General features: G+C 36.4%; 3 protein-coding genes across 3 annotated transcripts in view; 1 reads left to right on the top strand and 2 right to left on the bottom strand.

Annotated features, from left to right (window-relative positions):
- Positions 1-5,612: 5,612 nt before the first annotated feature.
- tcf15 (transcription factor 15) lies at positions 5,613-7,997 on the bottom strand. The gene is made up of 2 exons (XM_024293548.2): positions 7,233-7,997; positions 5,613-6,717 (listed from the first exon to the last, which is right to left on the bottom strand). The coding sequence occupies exons 1-2, from the start codon at positions 7,704-7,706 to the stop codon at positions 6,655-6,657; spliced, it is 537 nt and encodes a 178-aa protein (XP_024149316.1). The 5' UTR covers positions 7,707-7,997; the 3' UTR covers positions 5,613-6,654.
- An 8,221-nt stretch (positions 7,998-16,218) lies between these two features.
- srxn1 (sulfiredoxin 1 homolog (S. cerevisiae)) lies at positions 16,219-20,691 on the bottom strand. The gene is made up of 2 exons (XM_024292748.2): positions 20,422-20,691; positions 16,219-17,406 (listed from the first exon to the last, which is right to left on the bottom strand). Exons 1-2 carry the CDS (start codon positions 20,659-20,661, stop codon positions 17,197-17,199), a joined length of 450 nt encoding a protein of 149 aa, XP_024148516.1. The 5' UTR covers positions 20,662-20,691; the 3' UTR covers positions 16,219-17,196.
- Positions 20,692-20,807: 116 nt separating this feature from the next.
- Positions 20,808-24,484, top strand: part of LOC112158994 (kelch-like protein 12) — a 145,982-nt gene continuing 142,305 nt past the window's right edge. The window contains exons 1-2 of the mRNA XM_024292743.1: positions 20,808-20,939; positions 22,789-22,846. The gene's annotated coding sequence lies outside the window, so the exon portion shown is untranslated. The remainder of the gene's footprint in view (positions 20,940-22,788; positions 22,847-24,484) is intronic.

Genomic DNA, 24,484 nt, shown 5'->3' with positions numbered 1-24,484 from the left:
CGTGGACCACGCCCCCGACACCATCCTGCATCTCTGAGTGAGAGTGATTCCTGCTGGGTCGTCTTTCCTCCTGGTCGTGGACTGCACCTCTGCTTCATCTTGACTATGGACTTAATCATCACTCCTCCCTCAGCTTTATCTGAATGAACTCTTAGATACGTAGTTGTAGAAGCTAATCTGTCTTTAACTGTTCTGGTATCGCCTGTCCGTCCTGGGATAGGATCTCTCCTTCATGTGGGAATCCCTAAGGTTTCTTCTTTTTTTCCTGACTCAGGTTTTTTTAGGAGTTTTTCCTTACCGGGAGGGAGGGTCTAAGGGCAGGGATAACCAGTTTTATGTAGTCTGTTTAGTTTTTAACAATTGTTTATATTTTGAAGCCCAATGAGGCAAATCTCTTTGTGATTTTGGGCTATATAAATAAAATTGAATTGAATTGAATTGAATTAACTCATCATCAGCCAGAAGCTGAATTTGCAAATGTCTAAGAAACTTTTTTTTTTACTTTATTTACATTTGCAAACATATGATACAAGAAATTCCAACACAAAGAACATATACTCACTATATCGAAGATACACCTGGTGTTTTTCTAGAGGAAGAGCGTGATCTTCGTTCAAACTTTGGTTGAGGACTTTCAGCGAGTGATGCTCTGGCGCCATCTTGGAACCATGTTGTTTTCTCCGACCAGGTCCTCTTGTCCTCTTTTTCTAGATTTACCCATTTCTGGCTAAAATGCACCACAATTGATAAAATAGACATCAGTTTTTACATTACACTATGTGCTGCTACATTTTCTGCATTACAAAGTGACAAAGGGGGTCTTTTATTTTGAAAGGAAGTCGTGTGAACCTCTGTCAAAAGGTATTTCATATTTTGAAAAAAGGCTATTTTCTCTTTAAGTTTATGTTTTATTTATACAAAAAAAATATTTTATATTTATCAAGGTAATAGAGAGGGTATAGTGAGACTTTGCTGTCAGTGAGACATTGACCTGAATGGCTCTTTAATAGTTGAATGCTGAAGATGCTGCAAAAAGCTTTTTATTGGTCAATCCCTTTGGGTTAGCTGCTATAAAATGTGATCAGATCCATTTCATGGTGGAGTCCGAGTATAATAACAAACCGGATGACAGGCCTCATCCTCTGAGCACCGAGAGTTGTCACTCGCTGAACCATTTCTCCTTTGCTCTTGGAAAACAATGTACAACAAAGATCAGATCCGAACCACAAACATCCCACCACCTATTTTTGATATTTGCTTCATCTTATTCGAACCCGAGCGTTTCGGGCAGATCAAAAACAGACGCAGAAAGCTAAAATAGAACACTTTTCATGTTCGCTTTGGTCGACTATAAAATGTTTTCACTGTTTACAGTTTCTTTCTTCTTCGCGCGAGCAACCCCGTAATTACATTCCTTTTCATTTCGCACGCATTTCACGCATCCACAACAATGAAGCATCTACGCACGTGGGTGGAGAGAAGTGTCTCCATCTCCACTCTGTTTTCCTGCTGTTTAATCTGGAGAATGTCTTTGTTTTGCAGTGTTTCATGCAGCTAATGATCTCGCCGCTGGAAGCACCCCTCAAATGTTTACTTGTGAAATAAAAGCCTGTCTACAGTCTTGGATTCTCACCTCGGCCTCTGGGTTTTGGCATTCTGCTGAGTGCTGGAGGTTGATTGGTCAAGCCTGCATAGGAGCAAAGCGCCGTAACAAGGATCTGTATTGTTCTCTAATTTCTTCTCTGGGATTTCCTCTAACCAGCATCCCCCCACCCAACCATTCTATTCGCTCTGCAGCCCTCAATCATCCTCCCTCCGTCTGAAGGTCCTGCCAAGCGCTCTGGCACAAGAAAACAATTGTTCTTGCATGTCCGAGGAGACGCAACGAGCTCCTTGGACGGCTTTTCTCCCCCACAGAAGCTCAGCTGACTGTCAAGGCAGACAGACTTCCTTCTCCTCCATGTGGAAAGCAGCCGTGTCCAGTAAAAGAGGAAGGGAGGCGTCTGAGGATCAAGCCACAAAGTGACACACAACCATTAATATCTTTGACATGCAGGTGGAGCGAGAAAGGCCGTCTCCCCAGCCAATGGGCGTTTGAAGCGTGCTGGAATGAGCTGCAGAGGCTATTAAAATGTGCAGGTTTGTCTAACCAGAGCATCCTGGCAAAGCTACAAAATGCGGAAGATAAGCTCTCATCTGGGAATCAGGACTGTCCCAGGTGAGGCTGGAAAAGCACTTTACATCCTTCCTGTTTCTGGGTCATCTAGTTTAACTTCTTTCACCCCCTTTTCTTAGGGCGAGACAAAAAAACGCTTTGAGGATTTTCTTGGTGTGTGTGCAGGCTCGATTCCTCTTTTATTTGGATTTTACTTTCTAAAAGAGCATATAAAACATCCAAATCCAACGATTTTTCTCTTCATTTATTCTAGATGTGTTGAATGTATTGTAGAGTTCAGACTATTGTAAAGATGCAACATTCAGACCCGTTGAAAAAAACATGAAATAGAAATATTTTATGATCAGTTGTTTAATTGAATACTTTTACTTTTTTGTTTACTTTTGAAGAATATAAATCATCAAAATACGGCTGCAGAACTTTGAAGTATTATTGAAACAAAAAAGTACTTGTTGAAGTAACATTACCAACCCATGAAATTCTAATGTCAGCAAACAAAAGTCATCAAAACATCCACGAATGTAAAGTTTGTCTGAGTGCAAAGAAAACATTTAGCAAATATGGGTTTCTGTCTTTAAAAAAGTGGGCAATCCTTCATTTTTTTAATTTAATGGACCTTCATTTTATTAAGAATAAACTGCAGAAATAGTTGCTAAAATTGATATTTGAAACATCAATGGAAAACAACAATGTTTTGGAAGGAGTAAATGCTGTAAGATATTTTGCGAATCCTGCACAAATAAAATCTGGAGTTAAAAATGAGAGACTTTTTGGTGCAATTGAAGCAGATAAATTGAGTTTATTAAGTACTTCAACGTAACCTATAAATCGGTATTGAACTGAAATGAAAATAAGCATAGATGAAGATTTGAGATTATAAATCAGTAAAGACTGATAGTTATTCTCTATGAATGTGTGAATCTTCATTCTGATTGAAATATGATCAATTCAATTCTGTTTGGAAAGAATGGCTAAAATACATTATAACAGGTTTGTCAAACTCATTTTGGTTCAGGGGCGACTTTCAACCCGTCTGATCTCAAGTGGGCCGGACCAGTAACATAATAAATAAATAACCCAACTTGTTATCTGTAAATTTGCTTTTGTTTTTTTAGTTGAAAAAAAAAGCCTCAAACAACTTAGTAGCTTAAATCACTTAATAATACATTGTTTATATATTATCTCTCAATCTGTTGTTATGCCGGTCTTGCTTTTTCTTTGCTTCCCCTAGTGGCGGAATCGCACATTGCGGTAATTTCTTTAAAGAACAAAACTCGCCTCAAGAATAGACTAGAAACTAGCGTTTTTTTCCAACATCCTTATATTTTTTCTCTTTGTGACTGGGCCGGATTAAACCATCTGGATCTGAATAACTATATTTGAAAAATGTAACACAATAGTGCAAAAGCTTGTTAAAAATAACAATAAATACATTGCAAATAAGAAAGAAAACATTTACTCTTTAATTAAATATGCATTTGTCAGTTATTATTTTATGGTACCAACAGAAAATGTAATAAAAAATTATTTACTTGTGTGTTGCATCCCTTCTTTTGTATTTAACAATAATCTACTAACATGAAAAAAATATATTTTAAGAAATTACTAAAGTTGTACTCATTTTTTATCTCCCAGGATAGTGTTTGAGTTTGTCAAAAGGTCCTGACCTTTTTTCTATTCATATGGATTGTGTATCCGTATTGCACTGCTAAACAGACAGTATCTTCACCACAGAATGACACATTTATGATGGGAGTATTTATCTCCTGATAAAATGTTCATTATTCAGCGTTTTTTTCTTAAAGATGTGGGGACTCACCATGACTCAGTCCATGTTATGGGAACAGCATTAATGAATCATATTTCTTCTTCCCATCATGGAGTTGAACTTAACCAGCATCACTGATGGATTTCTGGAAGTGTTTCTGAGCTATGCTGACATTTAAAGCAGAGAATTACATAATTAAATGAAATCTGTGCTACTGCTGTGTTATTAAAGACCCACTCAGATGAAAATTGTTCTCTTTTGATGTTTTCTGATCAGTCAAGCGTATATAAAAAGAAAATGAAGCTTAAAATGCCATTTTTGAATAATTCTTTATTAAAATTGTTGTGAATCAGGAGCAACTGAAAAAACGCTTGAAAAAGCTAATTTGTGACAAAGAAAATGTAATTGCTGGGCCACTGGCTCCTTCCTCCTCTCCATTCTGATGCATAAACTTGCAGACATATAGTTCCATTTTTATCTTTGATTTCATCGTCTGAGCCGCCATCTGGCTCAAAACTTTAGCTGGATAGCTCCAATATTGCTCGCCATTTTTGATGCACTGTGAGGGACTGTAAGCAGGTGGTGTTAACAAAGGGTTGATGGGAAATGGGGGCGGGGTTGCTCCATCCTGTGGTCCAACTCAGAGATAAAATTTTAATGAACTTTTGCTGCTCTGCAGAAACTATGTCCTAGAAAATGAAAGAAGTTTTAGACTTTGGCTAAAAACTACCACCATAATAAAAGAGACCATGAACTTCTTTACAGTACATCAAATAATGATCAGAGCGGAACTTTAAAGGCATCATGACAATGCTGTACCTTTGAACATATGTTCAAAATTAACTCGAAATGCTTTGTTGTAATATTTTTACTTAAAAATAGAGAAAAAAAGGGAGTAGGGGTGCCATCTTTCCAACAAATTGAATGAAAAAGTAAAAGAAGAAATGATGAAACTTTCCATGTGTTCTATTTTAATTTTAGTATATTTTAATAGATCTGAGAATATTTTACGAATATGTATTTATCTATCTAGCAAAAGGAAATATGATAATACAGCAAAATAAATAAAATATATAAGAACATTTTCATTTTTAACCTATATATCGATAATCATTAGAAGGAGAAAATACTGTTGGTTAAATTTACTAGAAAGCCTTCCTGAAGAAAAACCTGTTGGAATTGAGATGGACAGCATCAGAGGAAGAGGAAAGACTCACCAAACTACAGTTTTTCTATGCTCCCCAGATGTTCCGTCTAGCCGGATGTGTCAGACACATCTACATCGATCATGCCCGCCTGTCTTTATTTGAACCCAGTTCTGCTGATATTTTCTTTCATCTTTTTTTCCTTGTCTTTTTAGCTTAAACAAATTGAAAGGAAAAAAAAAGGTAAAAAGTCTTCCTCTGGTTTTGCGAAACACTTACTGTTGGATTTCTTGCTCGGAGCAGCAGCACCACCAGAGAGCTGTACATCTGGGTCAGAGCTCCAGATGATGTCAAGACTGGCGATGACCCAAAGCCCACCGCACAGAGAGTTCCTCAGAGAGGTCGGCTGCTCGTTATTTTCTCTTCCTCTGCCTACGTGACATCTTCCTGCCGCAGGGGGCCTCAGGGAGCCATTTGAGGAGGCCTGCATCTCCGTACGTGGAGGACTTATCTTGACCGGGCAGGTGGGGGAAGGATACGGGGAGAAGCGCCGAGCATGGACCTTAAACTCACTAAAAGTTCTCTGTTTGGGTCACCAAAGAAGCCCCGTTCAATGTGAGCGCCAGAAAGCTCAGCTGTTTGGCAGCAGAAGCCTCAAAAGGCCGACGAGGATGAAAATTTGCTTCAAAAATCTGCTCCTCTTTTCACTTTTTTCTACAGGAGAGTTGTGATGGAAGCCTTGGAGACCGCTTTAGAGCAAATCAGGCGGAATCTTCAACCAAAGCGACCCCAACAAGACATTTTTGCGTCATTTTCTTTCATTAAATTTCCCTTCATTTCATTTCTCCACTTTGACCTTTGATCTTTCACCCCATCTCTCCCTGTCCGGCAGGCCCACAGCAGTGATTTATTCCTGTGACACACCAACAGCTGTGTTGGGGCTCGGAGCGGAGTGTGGGCTACTATTTGCCGTAACTAATCGAAAACAGACTTCAAAAAACAGCAGTGGTGAGATTCAGGGGGGGGAGAAAAAAACACACCAGTCAATGACACCAGAAACCATCTGCTGTAACAGCACAGAATTCCCCAACAAGGTTTTGGCAGCAGCGTTAGAAACCATGGAAATGTATGTTTGTGTGTGAGGAAGGCAGAAAACAAAACACCCGGCAATTAAAGACCATCATAAATGTATGTGGAGGGTTCAGACAATAGCATTCAGTGCTAAAAATGTTGTATATTTTTTTTTAATCCAGTACTGCCTGGGTTTGTGTGACCGCTTCATATAAAGATCCCCTTCTTTTGATAAAATATATTTTATTTAAAACTTCTTCCAGACAAAAGGACAAAGACAACAACAAAAACACACACGTTTCAAACCAATGCACTGCATCTTTGAAAAGGATTTTTTTGAATCAAGAATAAATAGTCTTTCCTTTGGTTCCACCGTTTCATCCAGCGTGTGCACAAAGCACAGAGTGCAGCGCGCGTCTGTAAAACCAGCTTCCACTCTTCCCTGAGAAAGTCTTTGAGGATTTGCAGGTTGCTCATCTTTCCATGGTCATCAGTCAGCGCCTCATTCTCAGCGGAGCCAGCCCTCGCATTTTCAAGCAGTCTTTTCCATCCTTAATCTGTAAAGGAGAAAAGGAAATTAATGACTCAACAAAATATCCTTTCTAATCCATAAAATAACCCATATTGGGTTGTTTTTAACCCAATTCCAAGGTTTGACTAACTTTTGACTAACATGAATAACTTTTTTAACTCATGAAAATAAACTTCAGAGCTTAAATTAAATCACTATAACCCCCCAAAAATACGTTTGCTCCAAAAAATAACAAGAATAGCCCAAAATTTGGGTTAAAGGAAATCATCCAAGTGTTTTAAGAGTGGAGTTACGCATTTGTGGGTGTTGGTGGTCACACCACGTGAAGGTGTTAAGGAAAAACATCCATCCATAAGTGGATTTTAAGTGTTTCATGGACTTTAAAGTAAGCTAAATCCATGTAAACTGCAGATAAACTCTGGTTATACGCATTTGATTGAGAGTTTTTGGTGCGTAATGGAACGCGCCATAGTTTACGCACTTGAGTTTCATGTTTATTTACCTATAAATGTGTTTGTTTGCCATGACAGCAGTATTTACCCCTTTTCTCTGGTTGCTTAAGCAGAAGGTGCAGATGGTCCGCGGCTGCCTCCCCCCGCTCTCTCCCTGCGCGTGGCCGCCGAGGCACGGCTGTCCGTCGGCGCAGGCGTCCCCGGTCAGCAGCACGTTGGCGAGGTGGGAGATGTAGCTGGAAGCCAGTCGGAGAGTTTCGATCTTGGAGAGCTTCCTGTCCACCGGCTCGGTGGGTATGAGAGTCCGCAGGGCGGTGAAGGCGGTGTTGACGCTCTGGGTCCGGCCTCGCTCCCGCGCGTTGGCTGCGCTCCTCTGCTTCATCACCACCGCCGTGTCTCCATCCAACTTGTGGGACGCGCGCCGCCGCTTCTCCGTGGAGCCGCAGTAGCTCTGCTCCGAGCTGCCGTCGCTCTCGCTGCGGTTCTCGTCGTCCTCGGAAGTCGCAGTGAAGTCCGAGTAGATCAAGTGCGTCGCCACGGGCCGCAGCATGGCGAAAGTCATGGTGCACAGTTACCAGCTCCAAAATCCCGATGCGCACGCGGTCCAAATCCAGACCTTGGATTCGTCCTTACATCTCCAGACGGCGCAAAATGCAACAAAGGAAAATACGTTTTTTGTAAGATGGAATGACCGACTTTATCCCAAGTCAGTTTGCGTTGGTTTCATTCACGATGGACGCAGAGCAGCAGGTCAGCTGGCCTCTTATAGCTGGATGGGAGGAGCTGACAGCGCTGTCTTACTGTAGCTGGAGCTGAAATGTCTCCATAAAGTTAACATCAAGTAAATATTTAAGTGTCACAAAACCACATTATTCATGCCTTTAAAGTTTATTAGAGAATGATGATCAGAAAAAGTCAGAATTTGACTGTTTTTACGAATCAATCAAAGTGAACGAATGTTTTATGAACTTTTTTGGCAGCTGCAGCTTTTAAACAAGTGTAGAATAAAACAAAACAAAAAGAAAAACCCCAGCAAACCTTAAATGCAGAATTGAATAAAACTAATTTATTAAAAACATTGAACCGCCAGAATTATTGATATTATTATTTTAATAAAAAGCAGGATATCATGTAGCTGTACATTTAAGTCCATGAGATTATTTGTAATATGGTGAATGAAAATAAAAATACATTCTTTTATTTTATTCATTTATAGATTACCAATTCCACCAACATCCAAGGAGGCCCAAAGTACTGTGCACAGTGTCAAATCAATAAATAATGATAAACATTTTAAAATAATTGAACAAGATTTTAAAACGTATTTAAAGGTCAGCTAGGCAGAAACTACGGCACAGAAGAGGAGGAGTTTAGCTTTGAAAGTTTAGAGGGTGACATTCATGCAAACATTTGATTTATTGTGCAATATTGCAGGGAAATTACTCAGAAAAATAAATATGACTAAACATATAATAATAATATAAAAAATAATAATAAAAATGATAACAAAAAGTAAAAAAAAAGATAAATACACAAAAATTACATATAAAAAATAAAAAAGAATTGTATTTGATTATAAAAACATGTAGACTTTGTCAACTAATTGGTTGAAAATGAATAAAAATGGGTCAAACCAGTGGTTCTCAATGAAAAGTATCAATGAAAAGCAAATGAAGATATTTGTATATGTAAGAACTTAAAGGAATTTGAATTTGTTAATAGCAATTTTTTTCTGGATTCATTAGAGCTGCATCCAACAAATGGATGAAGGTTGATAAAATTAGAGTTAAAATATGGTTAACTTGCTTTTTAGTGAGTTTAACTTTTGCTATGCATTTTTAATTGAAAAGGTGTTGCTTTTCTGGATTAATAAGAGTCAGGTGCTTGCAATTAAACAGAAACAAAGCTAACCACAGGTCTAAAAACCAACTTGTAATTGCCTTTGCGTTGGAATAATTTAATCTTATGTCAGTAAACACTTGTATAGGAGATTTTACTCCTGCCTTTGGGTCAATATTTTCCAGGATTATAAATATTTGGATACCTCTGTGGAAAACCAGGGTTTTAATTTATTGTAAAAACATTGCTGTGTGAGAATAAAGTTAAAAAAGGCAAAAAATTGATTTCAAAATAATTATCCACTTTCATTTGCGGGGAAAGGTCACAATAAATCAACAAATTACTTTTTTTTTAAATTATAGTATTTTAGCTCCAATAAAATGTTCAGGATTTTAAGCTGCACCAAATTATAAATTAAAAAAGGCAATAAATGTTTAATAAAGTTGAACGCTTAGACACATTTTTAAAGTACAGAGCATACTTTTAAAATGCTTTGTTGAATATTCTTAGGCAATTCATTTTATAGTCAACCATTTGAATGTTTTAAGAGCATTTAGGGACTAATGTTTGCTTTTAGGTCTCTTCACATTCATTGTCTTGTCTGGCATGTTTATTGTCCTGCCACCTGCTGTGATTTCTCTTAGCTGGCTGCTTAGACTGAATTTGTCCAAGATTTTTCTATTTTTTTCTTCTAAATCCTCTCCTTGGGCATACATATTAACTGTGCATCATAACAACACTAAAACTAAAAAGCTCCATGATAGTCGAAGTGTTTCATCCTGCTGTTCTGATGCTGTGTCTGGACTTAAAAGGCTGCTGACGGGTCGTAAGGATCACTGTTCAGACAGCAGGAGAAAGTTAAGTGTGGGTAAATAAACAATGAACAGAGGATTGGGGGAATGACAAGGATTTATTTGCTTGCTGGCCCGAGTTTAAAAAAACAAAAGCGGTGGCAAATGGATGATTTAGCCCCTAAAAGCCACATCAGTAGCCTGAAGCTGGCAGCATTTCTTTAGCCACTTCAATGTGCCTCAGCTGCATCAACAGTTATCCAAATTGCCAGTGCAGGAGGCGTTGAGGTCCTCCAGAGGACATGCACTGAATACAAGCCTTAAAAATAAGAGTTGTCTGAAACCAAAGCAGATGATTTGATTATAATGGAATTAAACAATAAAGAAAAAATCACTGAGATTATACTGAAATCAGTGTTCTGTGGGTCATCTTTAATTTTCATATGTATGTGTGTGTGTGTGTGGGGGGGGGGGGTGCGTGTGTGTGTGGGTTAATGTTGTTGATTAGCTCTCATTTGACACGGAAACTGTGAAAAACTTTAGTTTATTTCCAGAACAAGTATTTCCGTTTATCCCGATGAGGCAAAAGCGTGTTATGTTTGCCTCCCACTGAGCTCATGGGCTTCACAGGCTTGATGGTTCTCCAGCATTTCCTGCATGTAGACTAGATCTGATTACAAAAAAAAGATCTTTGATTTTAGGGGGAACCTCTTCAGTCACCGTATACTCAAACTATTACTTGTTCATGTCAAAAATTGTGTCCTGAGGTTTCTTTTTAACAACTAGAACATATTTCAGAAAACAAACTGTAATTTGCAACAAAAACATATTAAAATGTAACAAAAACTTTTCAAAAATACATTTTCAAATAAGCTGTGATGCCAGTAATTATCCATCCATCCATCTTCTTAATCTGCTAAATACCTTTCAGGTTTAAGGGGTTGCTGGAGCCTATCCCAGCAACTCCTAGGGTCACTACTTCGACTTCAAGGGACTCTTAAACCTGTTTTTGGACAGCAAGCTGGAACGTACAAGCTGGGATTTGAACCATCTCACTGTGAGGTAATAGTGCTAACCACTGCACCACTGTGCAGCCCTAAGTGACTTTTATGTGGTTAAAAATTAGCTAAAAAAAATCACCATAGCAAACACATTTTACTCAATTAGTGTATAAAATGATGCGGTCTCAGGGTAAACTCGGTTAAGTTTACTTTGCAAAAATGACATTTTTAAAGCTTTTTCACCAAAGTCCATGAAAACAAGAGACCAGTGACGCTTTATTTAAAGTGTGAACTCAGTGACCAAAGGGTGTAGGCAGTGTCCTTCACAAGACCAGAGAGGAACAATCAGTGATCAGTGAACACATGGGTGTAGCTTTATATGTTGGTTACATTTATTAAAGTATTTAATATCACTGTTTTTTTTAAACTAATATTCCTAAAATGATCTCTTTTTTTTTTGTCTGTGATAGTCATTTAGTTGACACTTTTATTCAAAGTCACCCAACAAGCAAAAACTAAAATAGCATCAACAGGCTGTAAGACTTCTTGTTGGTAAATCTTGAGAAATTTATGTCAAAATCAAAAGGTCTCAATAATGATTATAACAAATCTTCATGGATAAACATGTATTTATTCTTCTATTGTTGTCGTGAAGCTATTAAAAACACATCAGACTGTTCTCCACTGTCGCACCGTGTGACATCTTCCTGAAGTTTATTTTGAACTCGCCCCTTACTCACTGTCCTGCTGTGCTGAAAACACACTGCCCTGCAGTTCATCATCAGCCGAACAATGCCGCCTTTACTCTGGTTTGGGTCACGCTGGCTGTGAACTGCAACTACTTTTTTACCGTTATATGGCAGCAACAAATGTATAGACAGGATCATTTGATATTTAGTAGATTGTTTTTAGTCAAATGTATGTAAGGTATTGTTAAAGGATTCTACGAACTAAATAGTTTGGAATTAAATACAACAATTATGACAAAAATCAGACTAATAGACATAAACCATTAAATTTCACATAAAAACAAGTTTTTAGGTGTTTATGTATCAGTGTTTTAAATGTTTTATTGTCTTTACTTTTAACAAACTGTGGCTGCATCTTAGCCAGGACTCATGTGCAACAGAAGTTTGAAATCTAAACTTAATTATCCTTTTTAAATAAAGCTCAATAATAAAAACATTAGCTTGAAAAGTTATGGATAAAAGATGTTATATGGGACATTCTATGATTGGAGGACATTTTTGGCTTTAAAGTTAATGAAAAGTAAGCCTTTACTTTTACGATTTTCTACATTTTCATCAATAACAGACAATAAACTATTAAGGGCTTGATTAGTTCAGCTTAAAAATCAATTGTGTAACTGTTTTACATTATATTTTTGCAGTTTTAAAAGTTTGGTGCAACCCTGTTACCAATGTTTGGAGGTAGCAGTAGCAAATCTGTACCAATACTAGAATTAGTAGATTAGTTTGATAACTATTATTATTGGAAACATTTTGTTTATTTAAAAAAATGCCCCCACAATTACAAGAGACAAAACATATTAAATATATATGTTTGAAAATTAATAATAAATGTAATTTTAATAGTTTTATTTAAGATTGAATTTAGACATGGGACAATTTTGCATTTTAGGAGGAATTTTTAAAATGATTTTCAAGCATTTTTTCACTTAGTTTTACCGATTTGGTCTCAAGACAAGTATGTTTTAGTATTTTGTATTTGGGTTATTTGAAATAGGATGTATAATGTTCTTCAATTCTAGAATGACCCACATATCCCTCCTTATGCTGTTTCAATGCTGGTTTTGTCTTCAGAAATGCTAGAATTTGACTTGAAATTAGCTTTGATGAAGTAAAAAGTAAAATGTCTTTAAAAGATTATTTAAAAAATGTTATTCTTAATTGCAGTTTTCTTATTTTCTTCGATAAGACAGTGAAATCTAGAAAGACCATAACCACATTTATCTTTTAAAAGTAAGAGAAAAACATCGCAAAAAGTGATATTTTATTTGAAATCCCCTAACAGAGTAAACTCCCCATTGAATTTTTAATTTGCAGACAAGTTTTAATACTTGCTTGAAGTTTTTTTTTTATCTTTTGTTGCTATCAAGTCTGCAAGTATTCACAGCAACTTAGAGAGAAAGGCTCTTGCACAATGTCTCTGTGCAGTGAGGTCAGAGGGTGGATACAACATTGCAAATCTGGCACAAATTACACGCTCGCAGCCACCGGTAGTCTGAGGAAATTCCGGTAGGAAGCTGTGAGAAATCCTCATCAAGTCAAACAGCCAGAGCTTAACTCCTGCAGGAGGATTTCACTGGAACACCTCCCCAAATTCTGCAAATATGGGGCTAAATAGAGATCAGATTGTCCACAGTTAGAGTAAAAACTGTTAACGGATCTTTAAATTTAAGGATATGAAAGGTTTGTAACACATTATATTAATGCAACAGCAAGTTGTTGGTGTTTTAAGCAGCAATTCTGAAACTTTTTCAGACGATCCCACACATTATTTGACTGTAAACGATTCAAACAAGCCCCTGGAGAGTGTCACAGACTGTTTAAAAATATATAAAATACATGTTAGACAGTTATGACAAACAGTTCTCAATCTCAATGTAAGTTGTACAAGCCGTCTAAGATTGTTTTTTTTTAAATTAGGAATAAATGGAAGTGTACAAGAAATATATTTTTTACTTCATTTAGCCCCTTTATGATTTGATTTTTCAATTTCTGTTAAATGTGTTCTTGGTTGGGGCTGCACTATGGTGTAGCGGTTGGCACAAGGCCCTGGTTTGAATCCTGGCGGGGTTCTTTGAAGTTCTTCTTATGCATATGTGGGTTTTCTCCGGGCGATCTACGGTCCAAAAACACGCTTCATAGGTTAATTAATTATTATAAATAGTCCCTTGGTGTGAATGTGAGAATGTGTGGTTGTGAATGCCAAACTGTCCAGTGTGTGCCGTGTGCTACCCTGCTGGGATAGGCTCCAGCAACACTGTTCCATCCCCAAAAGGGATTAAAATGGTTTGGAAAATAAGATGGATCAAAGTTTTGCAGTGTGTGTATCTTTGGAATATGTATTCAATTTCTTTTATGTGGTTGTTTGTGTGGTGCTTTCATGAAAAGAAGAAAAAAAAATCAAGTTGCAAAGTTAGCCTGCATAAAAAGAAACAGAAGATACAGGATGTGATGATTTTCAAAATAAGGTTTACTGGAATGAGGGATTTATCCTGTACAATTTCTCTTTCTGACTGACCATAACTTCAAGGAACCTAAAAAAAAGAGTTTTGCAAAAGAAGTTTATAGTTGGCATATACCTACATAGTACTTTACTACTTTCCTAGAAGCCTCAAAGCGCTTTACATTCCCATTCACCAATTCACACACCAATACCAAACACTGGCGCCATCCTATAACCGCCACGACCAACATGGGGTTCTGCGTCTTGCTCAAGGACACTTCAACAAATGAGTGTGCAGAGCAGGAGCTGAACCTACATTCTTCCAATCAAAGGTGGTCAGCTCTACCTCTGCACCACGGGCGTCCCAAAAACATCAAACTCGTAACTTAGAGAGAATCATTCCACAAATATTTTATTTTTTTGACCATTTATTTCTAGTAATTCTGATGCTAAAATGTTCTCATAAAATTAGAATTTCTTACCAAACCAATAAAAAAATTATGTTTTCACCACAAATGTCAGGAGTCTGAGTATTCTGAGTACCTGAATTGCTGAATTGATGCGCCGTGCAATGATGGTGAACAACCTGTGGAAGTGTCCAGGTGTGATGGAGGTCTGGGTTGACTGATTAGTCCCTGGATTATTTTGAATCCCAGGATCACCTGGTATGCTTCCTATTAAAGTAATAACATTCAGTATATGTTTTGCCTTAATATATACCCTGTGCTTATTGAGTCTTTTAAAAGATTAATCAATTGAAAGCTTTAGAGTCATTATTTATGATGTCTATTAACTTAAGGACCCAAGTTTCTTTTCTTTCTGTTATGTCAGAATTTGCTGGTGCTTTGCACAAATAACAAAAAAAATCTGTTCTGGTGCCAGTTTTTTTGCAAAATCTTGTTTTTTTTATTTATCCTGTTAAAAAGTAGAAAAGGAAAACAATGAAAAACAAAAAATAGACTTTTCTTAAATAACACAAGAACTAAATAAATTATAATATCAATGAAAAAAGGGAAATATTTAAATTTTTGTAGATACATTTCAGACTTCATTGCATTAAAGGTACAGGTTACACTTTAATTTCAGAAATAAAGTTATTTAAAAAAAAAGGAAAAACAGGGAAAACTATAGCTATAGAATAAATGCCAATGTTTACTTTAAAACAATTCTGAAATAATAAAGGCCATACGATAGAAATGTTTGAGGAAACACCTATAAAGAATTTGAAACCACAAAACATGTAGGTGGGACTAAAGTATCCAACTCTTTGAGCCTCCCCCCCAAAAGACAAAAATCCCACTAAAATCTAAAATCTCCAAAGATAAAATGTGCAAAGCCACCCATGGAAACCACTCCCAAGAGCAACAGGTGCTGTGCCTTTTTTTCAAGCTGTATTGCGTGTCAGAACTCCTTTGAGGATACAGTTACTTCCAGACAGTGAGTGAGCAACAGGAAATCTTCTCACACGCGACGATTCAGAGCAGAAATTTAGAGTCCTTTAGGGCCGGCCGGTAAAAGTTGCCCCGGGTCGCCCTTCATTTCCTCAATGGTCACAGAGGGAGATTGTCAAGCAGCTCTTAGCATACATTGTGAAGGGCTTGATGTTGGAAAGGCCTCATCTATATTTTACTTATATTATTCTCTAAAACTGCAGTTCCTTCCTCTAAAACAGTGGCAGGGGAGCCGCTGTCTAACATGATTTAGCAAGTGGAGCCAGTCAAGGTCAGAAACAACAAACAAGTCCTTCTGTATGGTTGCGGTGCATTAACGCATCTACGTCAGTTAATGCGAGATGAAAGCATTCTTAGAAACAACAGTTATTACAGCAGAAGCAATAAAACATTAAACTTACAACATGAAATGGTTCTTGATCACAACAGTATGAAATCATTTATTTCTTTCCTGCAAGTTGTCAAGATCCTGACTGACAACAGGCAGTTTCGTGACATTTGACAGCGTTGTGCATTTTGTCAGCCTAATGTTCCAAACGGCTCCTTCTGCAAACCATCTGCTCCTTTAGTGTCTCTGACGCGCCAATAAAAGCTGAACGACACGAGAGACCTTCTTTGAAAAGAGGAGACCTCTGTGACACTGAAGCTCCTTAAACATGTTTTGTCAGAAAAAGCTTTGATGTCATTTGGATGAGAAGTTGATTAGCAGCCACCTCTGTGGTCAAACTAGTGTCGATGTATTTAAAAGATCCAGTAAAAAGATAAGCAATTTTTTTCACAGGATCAGCATTCCCTTGACATTTCTTTTCTTTTTTTTGGCATTTCAAAATCTTACAAGTAAGAATGAAATTGTACAAATTCGATTTGGACTTTAGGAACTGCATTCGGTAATGATCACTACTGAAAGTAATTTGATCCAACTACTATGTAGTTGAAAAGGGGTGTTAAAAGTTCAGCAAGTTGGTTTTTTTTTTGAGGATTTAAAATAAATCAAACACCTTGCATTAAATACATTCATGGTCTATGGATAGTAAGTACAGATATTGCCTTTTTAGCAGAATAAATATACATTTTTAATGGGGGACAAATAAAGACCAAGACAGAGTTTGGACAGATACAGTAAAAATGATGAATATTGTTAAATGTGTGTTTTTCATATCTTGAAGAAATATCAAAATTTGAAAACAAAATAAAGACAACTTCCTTTTTTGTGTGTTTATAAGAAGCAAAAACAGCATTAAACCTTCACCAATGACTGCCTTGTTTAGCTCTTTGACTAAAAACATTCATATCAAGAGAAACTTGGTGATTTTTTTATAATTAAATGCATCTTTTGAAGCAGCTGGTTGCGGCGTGTCATCTGCACGCGTACGGTCGATCTCTATTTTGTGATGCTGATTTAATTACCATCTTACCAACAACATTTTGATGATACCATCACATTTTTATTGCTATACTAACAATGTTTAGAGTGAAAATGACAATAATTTCTCAGGTCATCTTTGCCATGTTTCAAGACATTTTACAAACAAACTTACTGTTCACTTCAAATTAATAGAATTATTCAAAGAAATATTATTAAGTAAACCCTGAAAACGATAAAAAAATAAATATATAGTAGGAAATATTAAAATTAGGATATTTTTATTTAAGAAATAATAAATTCCCATGTGTTTACAATAAAGAATTACATTTCCCCCTGCTGGTAAATCTTGTGATCTGCAGAGACTGCGCAACACAAAGAACTGTTCTAAAAAAATCAATCAATCAAATCTGGATCACCGCAGATCAGGTGTTGAAGCTCCCAGGTAAGTTTTGAGGTCAGAGATGCTTGATCTAATGATCTTGGCAGGGATGGATGGCATGCTCAGTCTTTGATACGCAGCAAACCTGTGACAGCCTCCAAAAGAATAGTAGTAGTTTCCTCCTTCACTTCCTTTGATCCAGAGCACATCAATAGGAGGAACAACACGGACGTCGGCTGTTTCCTAAAAGTAAAACAAACAGAAAGAAAACCTAATCAGTTACAGCAGGCTCTATTATAGCGATTTGCATCATTTGATTGCGAAAAACACACATTTTTTAAAAGTCAGATATGCAATGGCCCATTTAACCTATTATTCAAACATGATTTTAATGAGATTTAAGAGCCATGATGCACAAACACTATTTTATGTCAAACGTTTCTTTTTTATAAGAAGATAAACAAAAATGGGATAAAAATCAGTTTGATCCAAGTAGAGTGATGCTCCCATCACATATGATAACTCTGATATAGTCTACATCTGTATACAAGTTAGACAGTTAAATATTCTCAAAGCTGGGACCAAACACTAATGGCTGCAATAAATGTGCAGTTTATGGATAATGAGGAAAATTAAAAAAGAAAAAATGTCATCTTTAGACGAAGGATGCTGAATTTATGAAAATAACCCATTATGTATTACAGAAAATGCAGTTTACAAACAGAGCTTTAAATGCATATTTGTCACTTGTCCAAACACAGTGTTATGGTAAGAAAACAATTAAATTACAGTAGTAGGTTTATTTACTGGAGTTCCATAATAGAATATATTCATACACATTTGATACTCTATGCATGTTTAAAGCATGGAACACTACAAATCAGTAATGTGTTATCTGTTTTAAGTCATTAAAAAAGTGACTGAATCAAAAATCAAACTGTATGTTACACCATTAAACCGAATTGTAGGAAAAGTAAAACTTTTTTCTGCCTCATTTTAGTATGTCTACGTTCCAAAGGTCACACACATAACTGTGCTAAATTTAAGAGGAATTTAGTATTTTTTGTTTTATTACATGAAACCAGGTTTAGTGTGAGCCAAATTAAAGTTTTGATTAGCTTTTTGCAAATTAAAAAAAGGATTGTTTTTAATTATTTTGTTTTTTATTGTTGTTTTGTAAAATCATATATTGAAACAAACCCCCCCAAATCAAGATTTGAACCAAATCATGGGGAAAGTAAATCATTTTATCCTTACTTTTTAAAGACACTAAATATTTTTAGGGCAGTCATACGTGCACTATTCAACTATGCACTGAATGAAAACATACTTCAATATAATAAAATGTTTTAATTTACTTATATGCTGTTTTTCTTAACTTAGACACTGTATTAGTAAAAACAATGCTTATCTTACTCCATTATCTCCAGATATATATACTAAAGTCAAGAAAATCGTGTTTAAAATGTACCTATTCCTAATAAATTGAATATTGAGTGTGAACATTAAGAACAGGATTGACTGATTATTTTAAAGCTAGACCTCTATTGTAAGAACATTATTGAGGAAATGTTGTGTACAGAGACACAATTTGATTTTGCAGACTGTTTTTGGCTTTATATTTATTAAAAAATATTCCAAATATAGCCCAAAAGTCAGTTTTTTAATTGAACTGCTGTTAGACAATGGGAATCTTTACAAAAACGAAAATTAACTTCAGGTGAACTTGTAACACGAAATTGAACGAACCACAACATTCCAACTCTTTTGTCTTCCAAACAATACATTTGTGCTTCAAACACAATCATTTTCCATTATGCACTCTTTGCATAATTTCTTCTGAAGTGTGCAGAGCCATCAGTGTTATGAGGCGAAAAAAATAATAATACTGGAAGGGAACATATGAATTATTCACCTTTTTCAGTGCTTGAAAGCATATATTAGGTTGTCTGAAGTTGCTAACAACTTCCACCAGGAAAAATACAACCCTGTCACTCTTTCTGTCACTTCCACCCACAATGTCAAATCACAATGAATTCTCTGCAAGTGAGAAACGAAAAGTTGACACTTTCTCCTAGCTTTTGTTCTGTGATTAATGGAACATTCTTATCAGCTGTTGTTTAATTCCCCTTAAGAAATTAATGATTTTCCATCACGACTTTGTCTATGATTTCAGTTTTTCAAAACATAAGATGACTTCTTTGATTTTTTTTTTATTATTTAAATGGAAATTTCAGATTGTCCATGAATAAAGGAAAAAAAAAAGTATATGACAACAATTTTATTTTAATATCTAAAAAAATGATAGGATGAATGGAAAAATATTATTAGTAGTGCACCAAGAGGATAATTTTTTTTTTGTTTTTTTGCTTTTTCACATCCAAGTTCACTTCTTCCTGCTCACTTTCAAGCAAATAATCCAATCGTATCAGACTACTTAATGTCTATTTAATCATCGTTATATTTAATGGTTTCTATGTCTTTTTGTCTGTATTGTAAGTGCAACTACTGTATGTCTGTTTATGATTAGGAACATTATTTTCTTTATTTGTTTGCTGATTAATTTATGAATAAATATATTAAATAGATTTGATATGTATTATTATTTAAGTTGTCTTACAAACCAAATAATTAATAAATGCGGTATTTTTCTTAATTTTTGGGTTTTTTTCTGCAATTTTGTTTAAAAAAAAAGAAGGCTACATATTATGCAATATGATATAATGATAATAATTGGTAGGTACCTGATGTTGGAAATATGTCAATATAACATAATAATATAACAGCGTAACAAAATAACCTTCTCTCAAAAGAGTGAAATTAGATAAAGAACATTTGTTTGAAGGGGAGAAAATTAAATCTGGAACAAATTACATATAACAGACTTATATACACATTTATAAAATATAGTTTAGATACTTGGTTCCAGTGGCACCACAGTTTATTTATTATGAAAGATCCTAATTTTAATGCCTTGCTTTACTTCAAAAAAGCAAGAAATGTTACTGCTCATACAGGTATTCTGGCCTGGTTTGGATAATCAATGTCTTTCTTTCTTTCTTTCTTTTTCTTTGTCATAAAACCTGTCAGCAGATAAACCCTTAAGGAGATGTGAAGGAATAATTTTCAATGACAAAATAAAACGTATTGAGTTTTGTTTCTGTGTTTTTTGATAAATAGTTAGCAGGCTTATTTAAGGTGGCAGACATGAAATGATGATCAGGAAAAAATAATAATAATAAAAAATGTTTAGGTTACCTTTATAGTGTCCATCAGGCTCTGGACTTTCAGCTCATCCAGCACTGGAGGAAATGGTCGGATGATGATGTTCAGAGGAACATTATGAACCTCCCCAATAGTACTAGAGTGAATCGACCTGTTGGCCTCGCAGTTTGTAGAACCACTTGTCCCATTCTCATAAGCTATTTTCGACATGTTTCTATTTGAAAGAATAGCCGGTTTAAATTCTGTTATACGGCGTTGTACCAGGCGGAACATAAGTGCTAGAAGAGTAGAGACCGTTTTCACTGGGAAAGCACACTTCCTGAAACTTCTGTTTGAACAGCTTCCGGTTTGCTGAAGGTGAAATGTGATTGGCTGTAATGACTGTCAGTCATTGGAGCGCCAAGCCCCCCGGAAATCCACTGGGTTAAAAGTTAACTTTTTAAAAACTTGGACGGACTTCGTTAATTGTTTTTTTTTTTAGAAATGTATTTGTTGTAAATGAGGGGCAAGAATAAAATAAATGATAGGTATTTGACTGCAACTAAGTATTGGTAAGTAAAAAAAAAATAATAAAAAAATGCTTGAAATTAGTATTTTAAAAATGGCGCCATTAGCAGTTAGCTTTAGCCACGTTTAGCATCCTATCATAGCCCAATGCATTGAAATGCCTTAAATTTTTATGCTGAACCATAGACTGTATATAAAATAACTGGACGAAGCAAGCCCCCCTACTTCCGTGTTCCATATAGGAAGTACCACTGGGTTGCAAAAAGGCCAAAGTCCCATTGACTTCCATTGAGAAACAGGCAGTTATTTCTCAGTCATTTTATATGTCAGAATAATCATTCTTCCTCTGCTGCTTTCTGCTTAACTTCTTTTTTCTAATCCTAATTTTTTTTCAAAGATTTTTTTCCATTATCACAAGTTATTAGAGTTATAAATTGACCAATCAGATGGCTCAATAAGCGTTTGTGGGTCTGACGTCGACCGTCTGGGGGGTTTGAGTGACAGGTGACGGGTAGCCAATGGGAGCAGACTTCATCAATGGCTCCGTCAAAAGACCTTTAACACCTACTTTACAATTCAACAATGTACCTACCAGTCATTGTTCTACTGTTGTTTTCCTCAGTGGAATGTACCGATGCAGCAGTTTAAAACAACAAGAGACCCATGCTCTCCAAATTTTTAGATGAGGATTTACTCTGTAGAAATAGATTTCACTCTGAGGTTATGTGCTTTGGACTTTTTTCTTTGTTTAATGTTCATTTTTCACTTTTCACTCGTATTTTCAAACAGAAAAAAGATCCAGCTGTTCACTTGTTAGGATGGTTATTTATTTTAAATACCGCTGAACGCGCTTCTCACGTGCATCTGATCAGACTATAAACCTGCATGTGAAGTAACGCTGTGGCTCGCGCGAGGGGGCCGCGCGCAGTTCGGGCACAGCGTCACCCAAATGCTCCTTTTATCTCGACAAAAAGGAATAAATGTAAGTAAATCCCAAAGGACCGCTGACAGAATCAAACGTTGGAATGGTTCTCCCTCGGCTTCAGCAATGACTTGTACAATTCTCTCGAGCCGCCGACGATGAAGTTGGCTTCCGATTCACAGCGAGAGCGTTCCACTGTATTTTTCGAACTCAGACCACCTAAAAACAGGTCCTGTTCGGAAAATTCGGAAGCCAGCTTCACGGTCGTCTCAAGCCAGCGTTTACATCCGCGGTCCCATGGTAAAGGCGTGGAAAGAGGCAGACGGTTGCAATAATCTCACTCCTGATTGGCGACAGTACTTCCTGTAGATTCGATGACTCAGCTATGACTCAGACCAATCGCTGGAGATTGTTTGCAAATGGCGGTATCCATTTCAGGAATTGACGGGGAAAGCGGCGGCCTACTTTCGCGAGGAGAGGAAGTAATGCATTTCCAATGGGGGACCTCGGTGCTTGCTTTGTCCATTAATTTTTACAGTCTATGTGCTGAACAGACATTTAATATTAGAATAAATAAAAATTGAGATAAAAGAAAATGAATCAACGTGTTTTATGTCACTAAAAAACGAATTTGTGGAATTTAAAAAGTAATTAATTTCAAGTTTAAAATGCAATACTTAATACATTTGAGCTATTGTGACAAGGCGGCATGTCTTTTAACACGTAAACACCTCTGGAGCCACAAGCATGTGTTTGTTTGTATAACAAACTCATTTCTCAGCCAAGCAGCTTCTCATTAAAATTCCACCAATTACTCATGCAGTTACAAAGAACAAAAAGGAAAAGGAGAAAAACAAAACCACAGTAAATTTTGAAAACAATAGTTTTTAATGAGGTAATTTCTTTGTATTGTCAACCGTTGCCTGCCTCCTTCAAACTTAACGACTTGGAGGTAATCTATTATATTCCAGGAGCCATCCGGGTTGCTGTGGTTACAAAAAGGACATCTGGGATCACAGCGCTGCACAGGTAAGGGAAAGACTTCAAAGATCTGCATCGGTTAAAAAGAAAACCAACTATTGTTGTATTGTTCTGTAACCCTCAGCTCCAGCATCTTTTAATGAGACAATTAAAAATGATTCCTTGAACAGCAAAGACAGATAATTGTATGGAATTACAAAGTCTTCGAACTTCTGCCTTTTATGTGAATAATTAGTCACAGGGGGGATCAGTTACAACATGAAAGAGGTCCATATATTCTTTCTTATTATAGATTATATCAGCCTTATTCACTCCTTAAAAAAACAGGCTTAACAAAGTGTTGTTAAGGTGGTAATAAATAGCATAATAAACATTTTGGCCTTGCCATCTGCTTCAGTAACTGCAATAATCTGTTTATTATTTCACATAAATACAGCTGAGGTTTGAAGGAAGCCTTTTGGCTGCATGACTTGGTATCTCAGCATAAATAACAGCAATATGGTTTGTAAGTATAGCGGCAAATCCCCATGGGTGTTGGCTGCTAAATGCTGTCTTCAAGTTGCTGCTTTGTTGTCATTCAAAAGCCACCTCATCAAACACTAAAATAAACCAGCACGGCATGTTAAGAAGAGACACTGTCAGTCAGAGCACATGCAAATCAGACATGCAAATCATCCGCAGTGTTGAGGTGTGTTTGGAGTCCCACTACACTCTACATGACCCTCAGCTGTCACAGCACAACTGCATTGTAGTTGCTAACGCATCTCAATTACTCAGATTGAGATAGTCACACAGGTACAGCAGCAGGTCATGGAAGAACAGTTCCCACATAATGACTTGCTGTTAATATTAGATTTTAGTCCCTATGGGATTGTCACACTTACAGCAGTTTGAGAAAATTACCTGCCAGCTTTTTGACAGAAAGGGAGCTATATTTATTTATTCCGTCTCTCCCTCCTTTTTTATATAAAACACTGACGTGCTTTTAAAGTGATAATTATTCTGAGAGTGTTTTTCTGACTTCAGACAATAGCTTTTTGATGGGCGAGATGTGTGAAATCATAATAGAATTTAGCAACAGCGGACGCTGCTGTGTGACCGATCTGAGCGCGGATCTTGATTATTCACCGATGTCGTTGGCTGCCTAAATCTATGAAATTATTTCCTCCTTTTAGTGCAGCTGCCCAGAATGAGATTTCCACCTAATGATCTTTCCTTGCCTTGAAACAAATGTCTCCCTCAGTATCTAATCCAGAAGAGGAATAAGTGGAGCTTTGGAGTGAGGTTATTTATGCGTGGATTAGGCTGCAGTCTGTCTTCCTATTTCCACTTGGTTCATTTCATTAACCTTGCTCTAATGCCAGAAGCACAATTTTTTTGAACAGTTCAAGCTGTACTATCAACTATCAAATCCACAGAGGGAAATGTAAAAATGGCTTAAAACAAATCAGTTGTAGCCATAGAAACTTTTTTCCCATAAGATGCAATTTAGATGAATATTTTCTGGATTTATTGATGCCATAGAAAATCATAGTGCTCAAATTGGGAAATAGACACTGAAATTATCTATTTAGCAAAAAAAATGAAAAGATTTCAAAATGACTGGTGATTAATCTTGGTCAGTTATAATCAAGTTGTGATTGCAGCTCCACAAATGGGTCTGAATCGTCTGCTGTCCTTGTTTCA

This window comes from Oryzias melastigma, linkage group LG7 (assembly GCF_002922805.2).
Source record: "Oryzias melastigma strain HK-1 linkage group LG7, ASM292280v2, whole genome shotgun sequence".
In the NCBI taxonomy this organism is placed as follows: Eukaryota; Metazoa; Chordata; class Actinopteri; order Beloniformes; family Adrianichthyidae; genus Oryzias; species Oryzias melastigma.
Note: the sequence above shows the minus strand (reverse complement) of the source record. Positions and strands in the feature narration are given on the sequence as shown.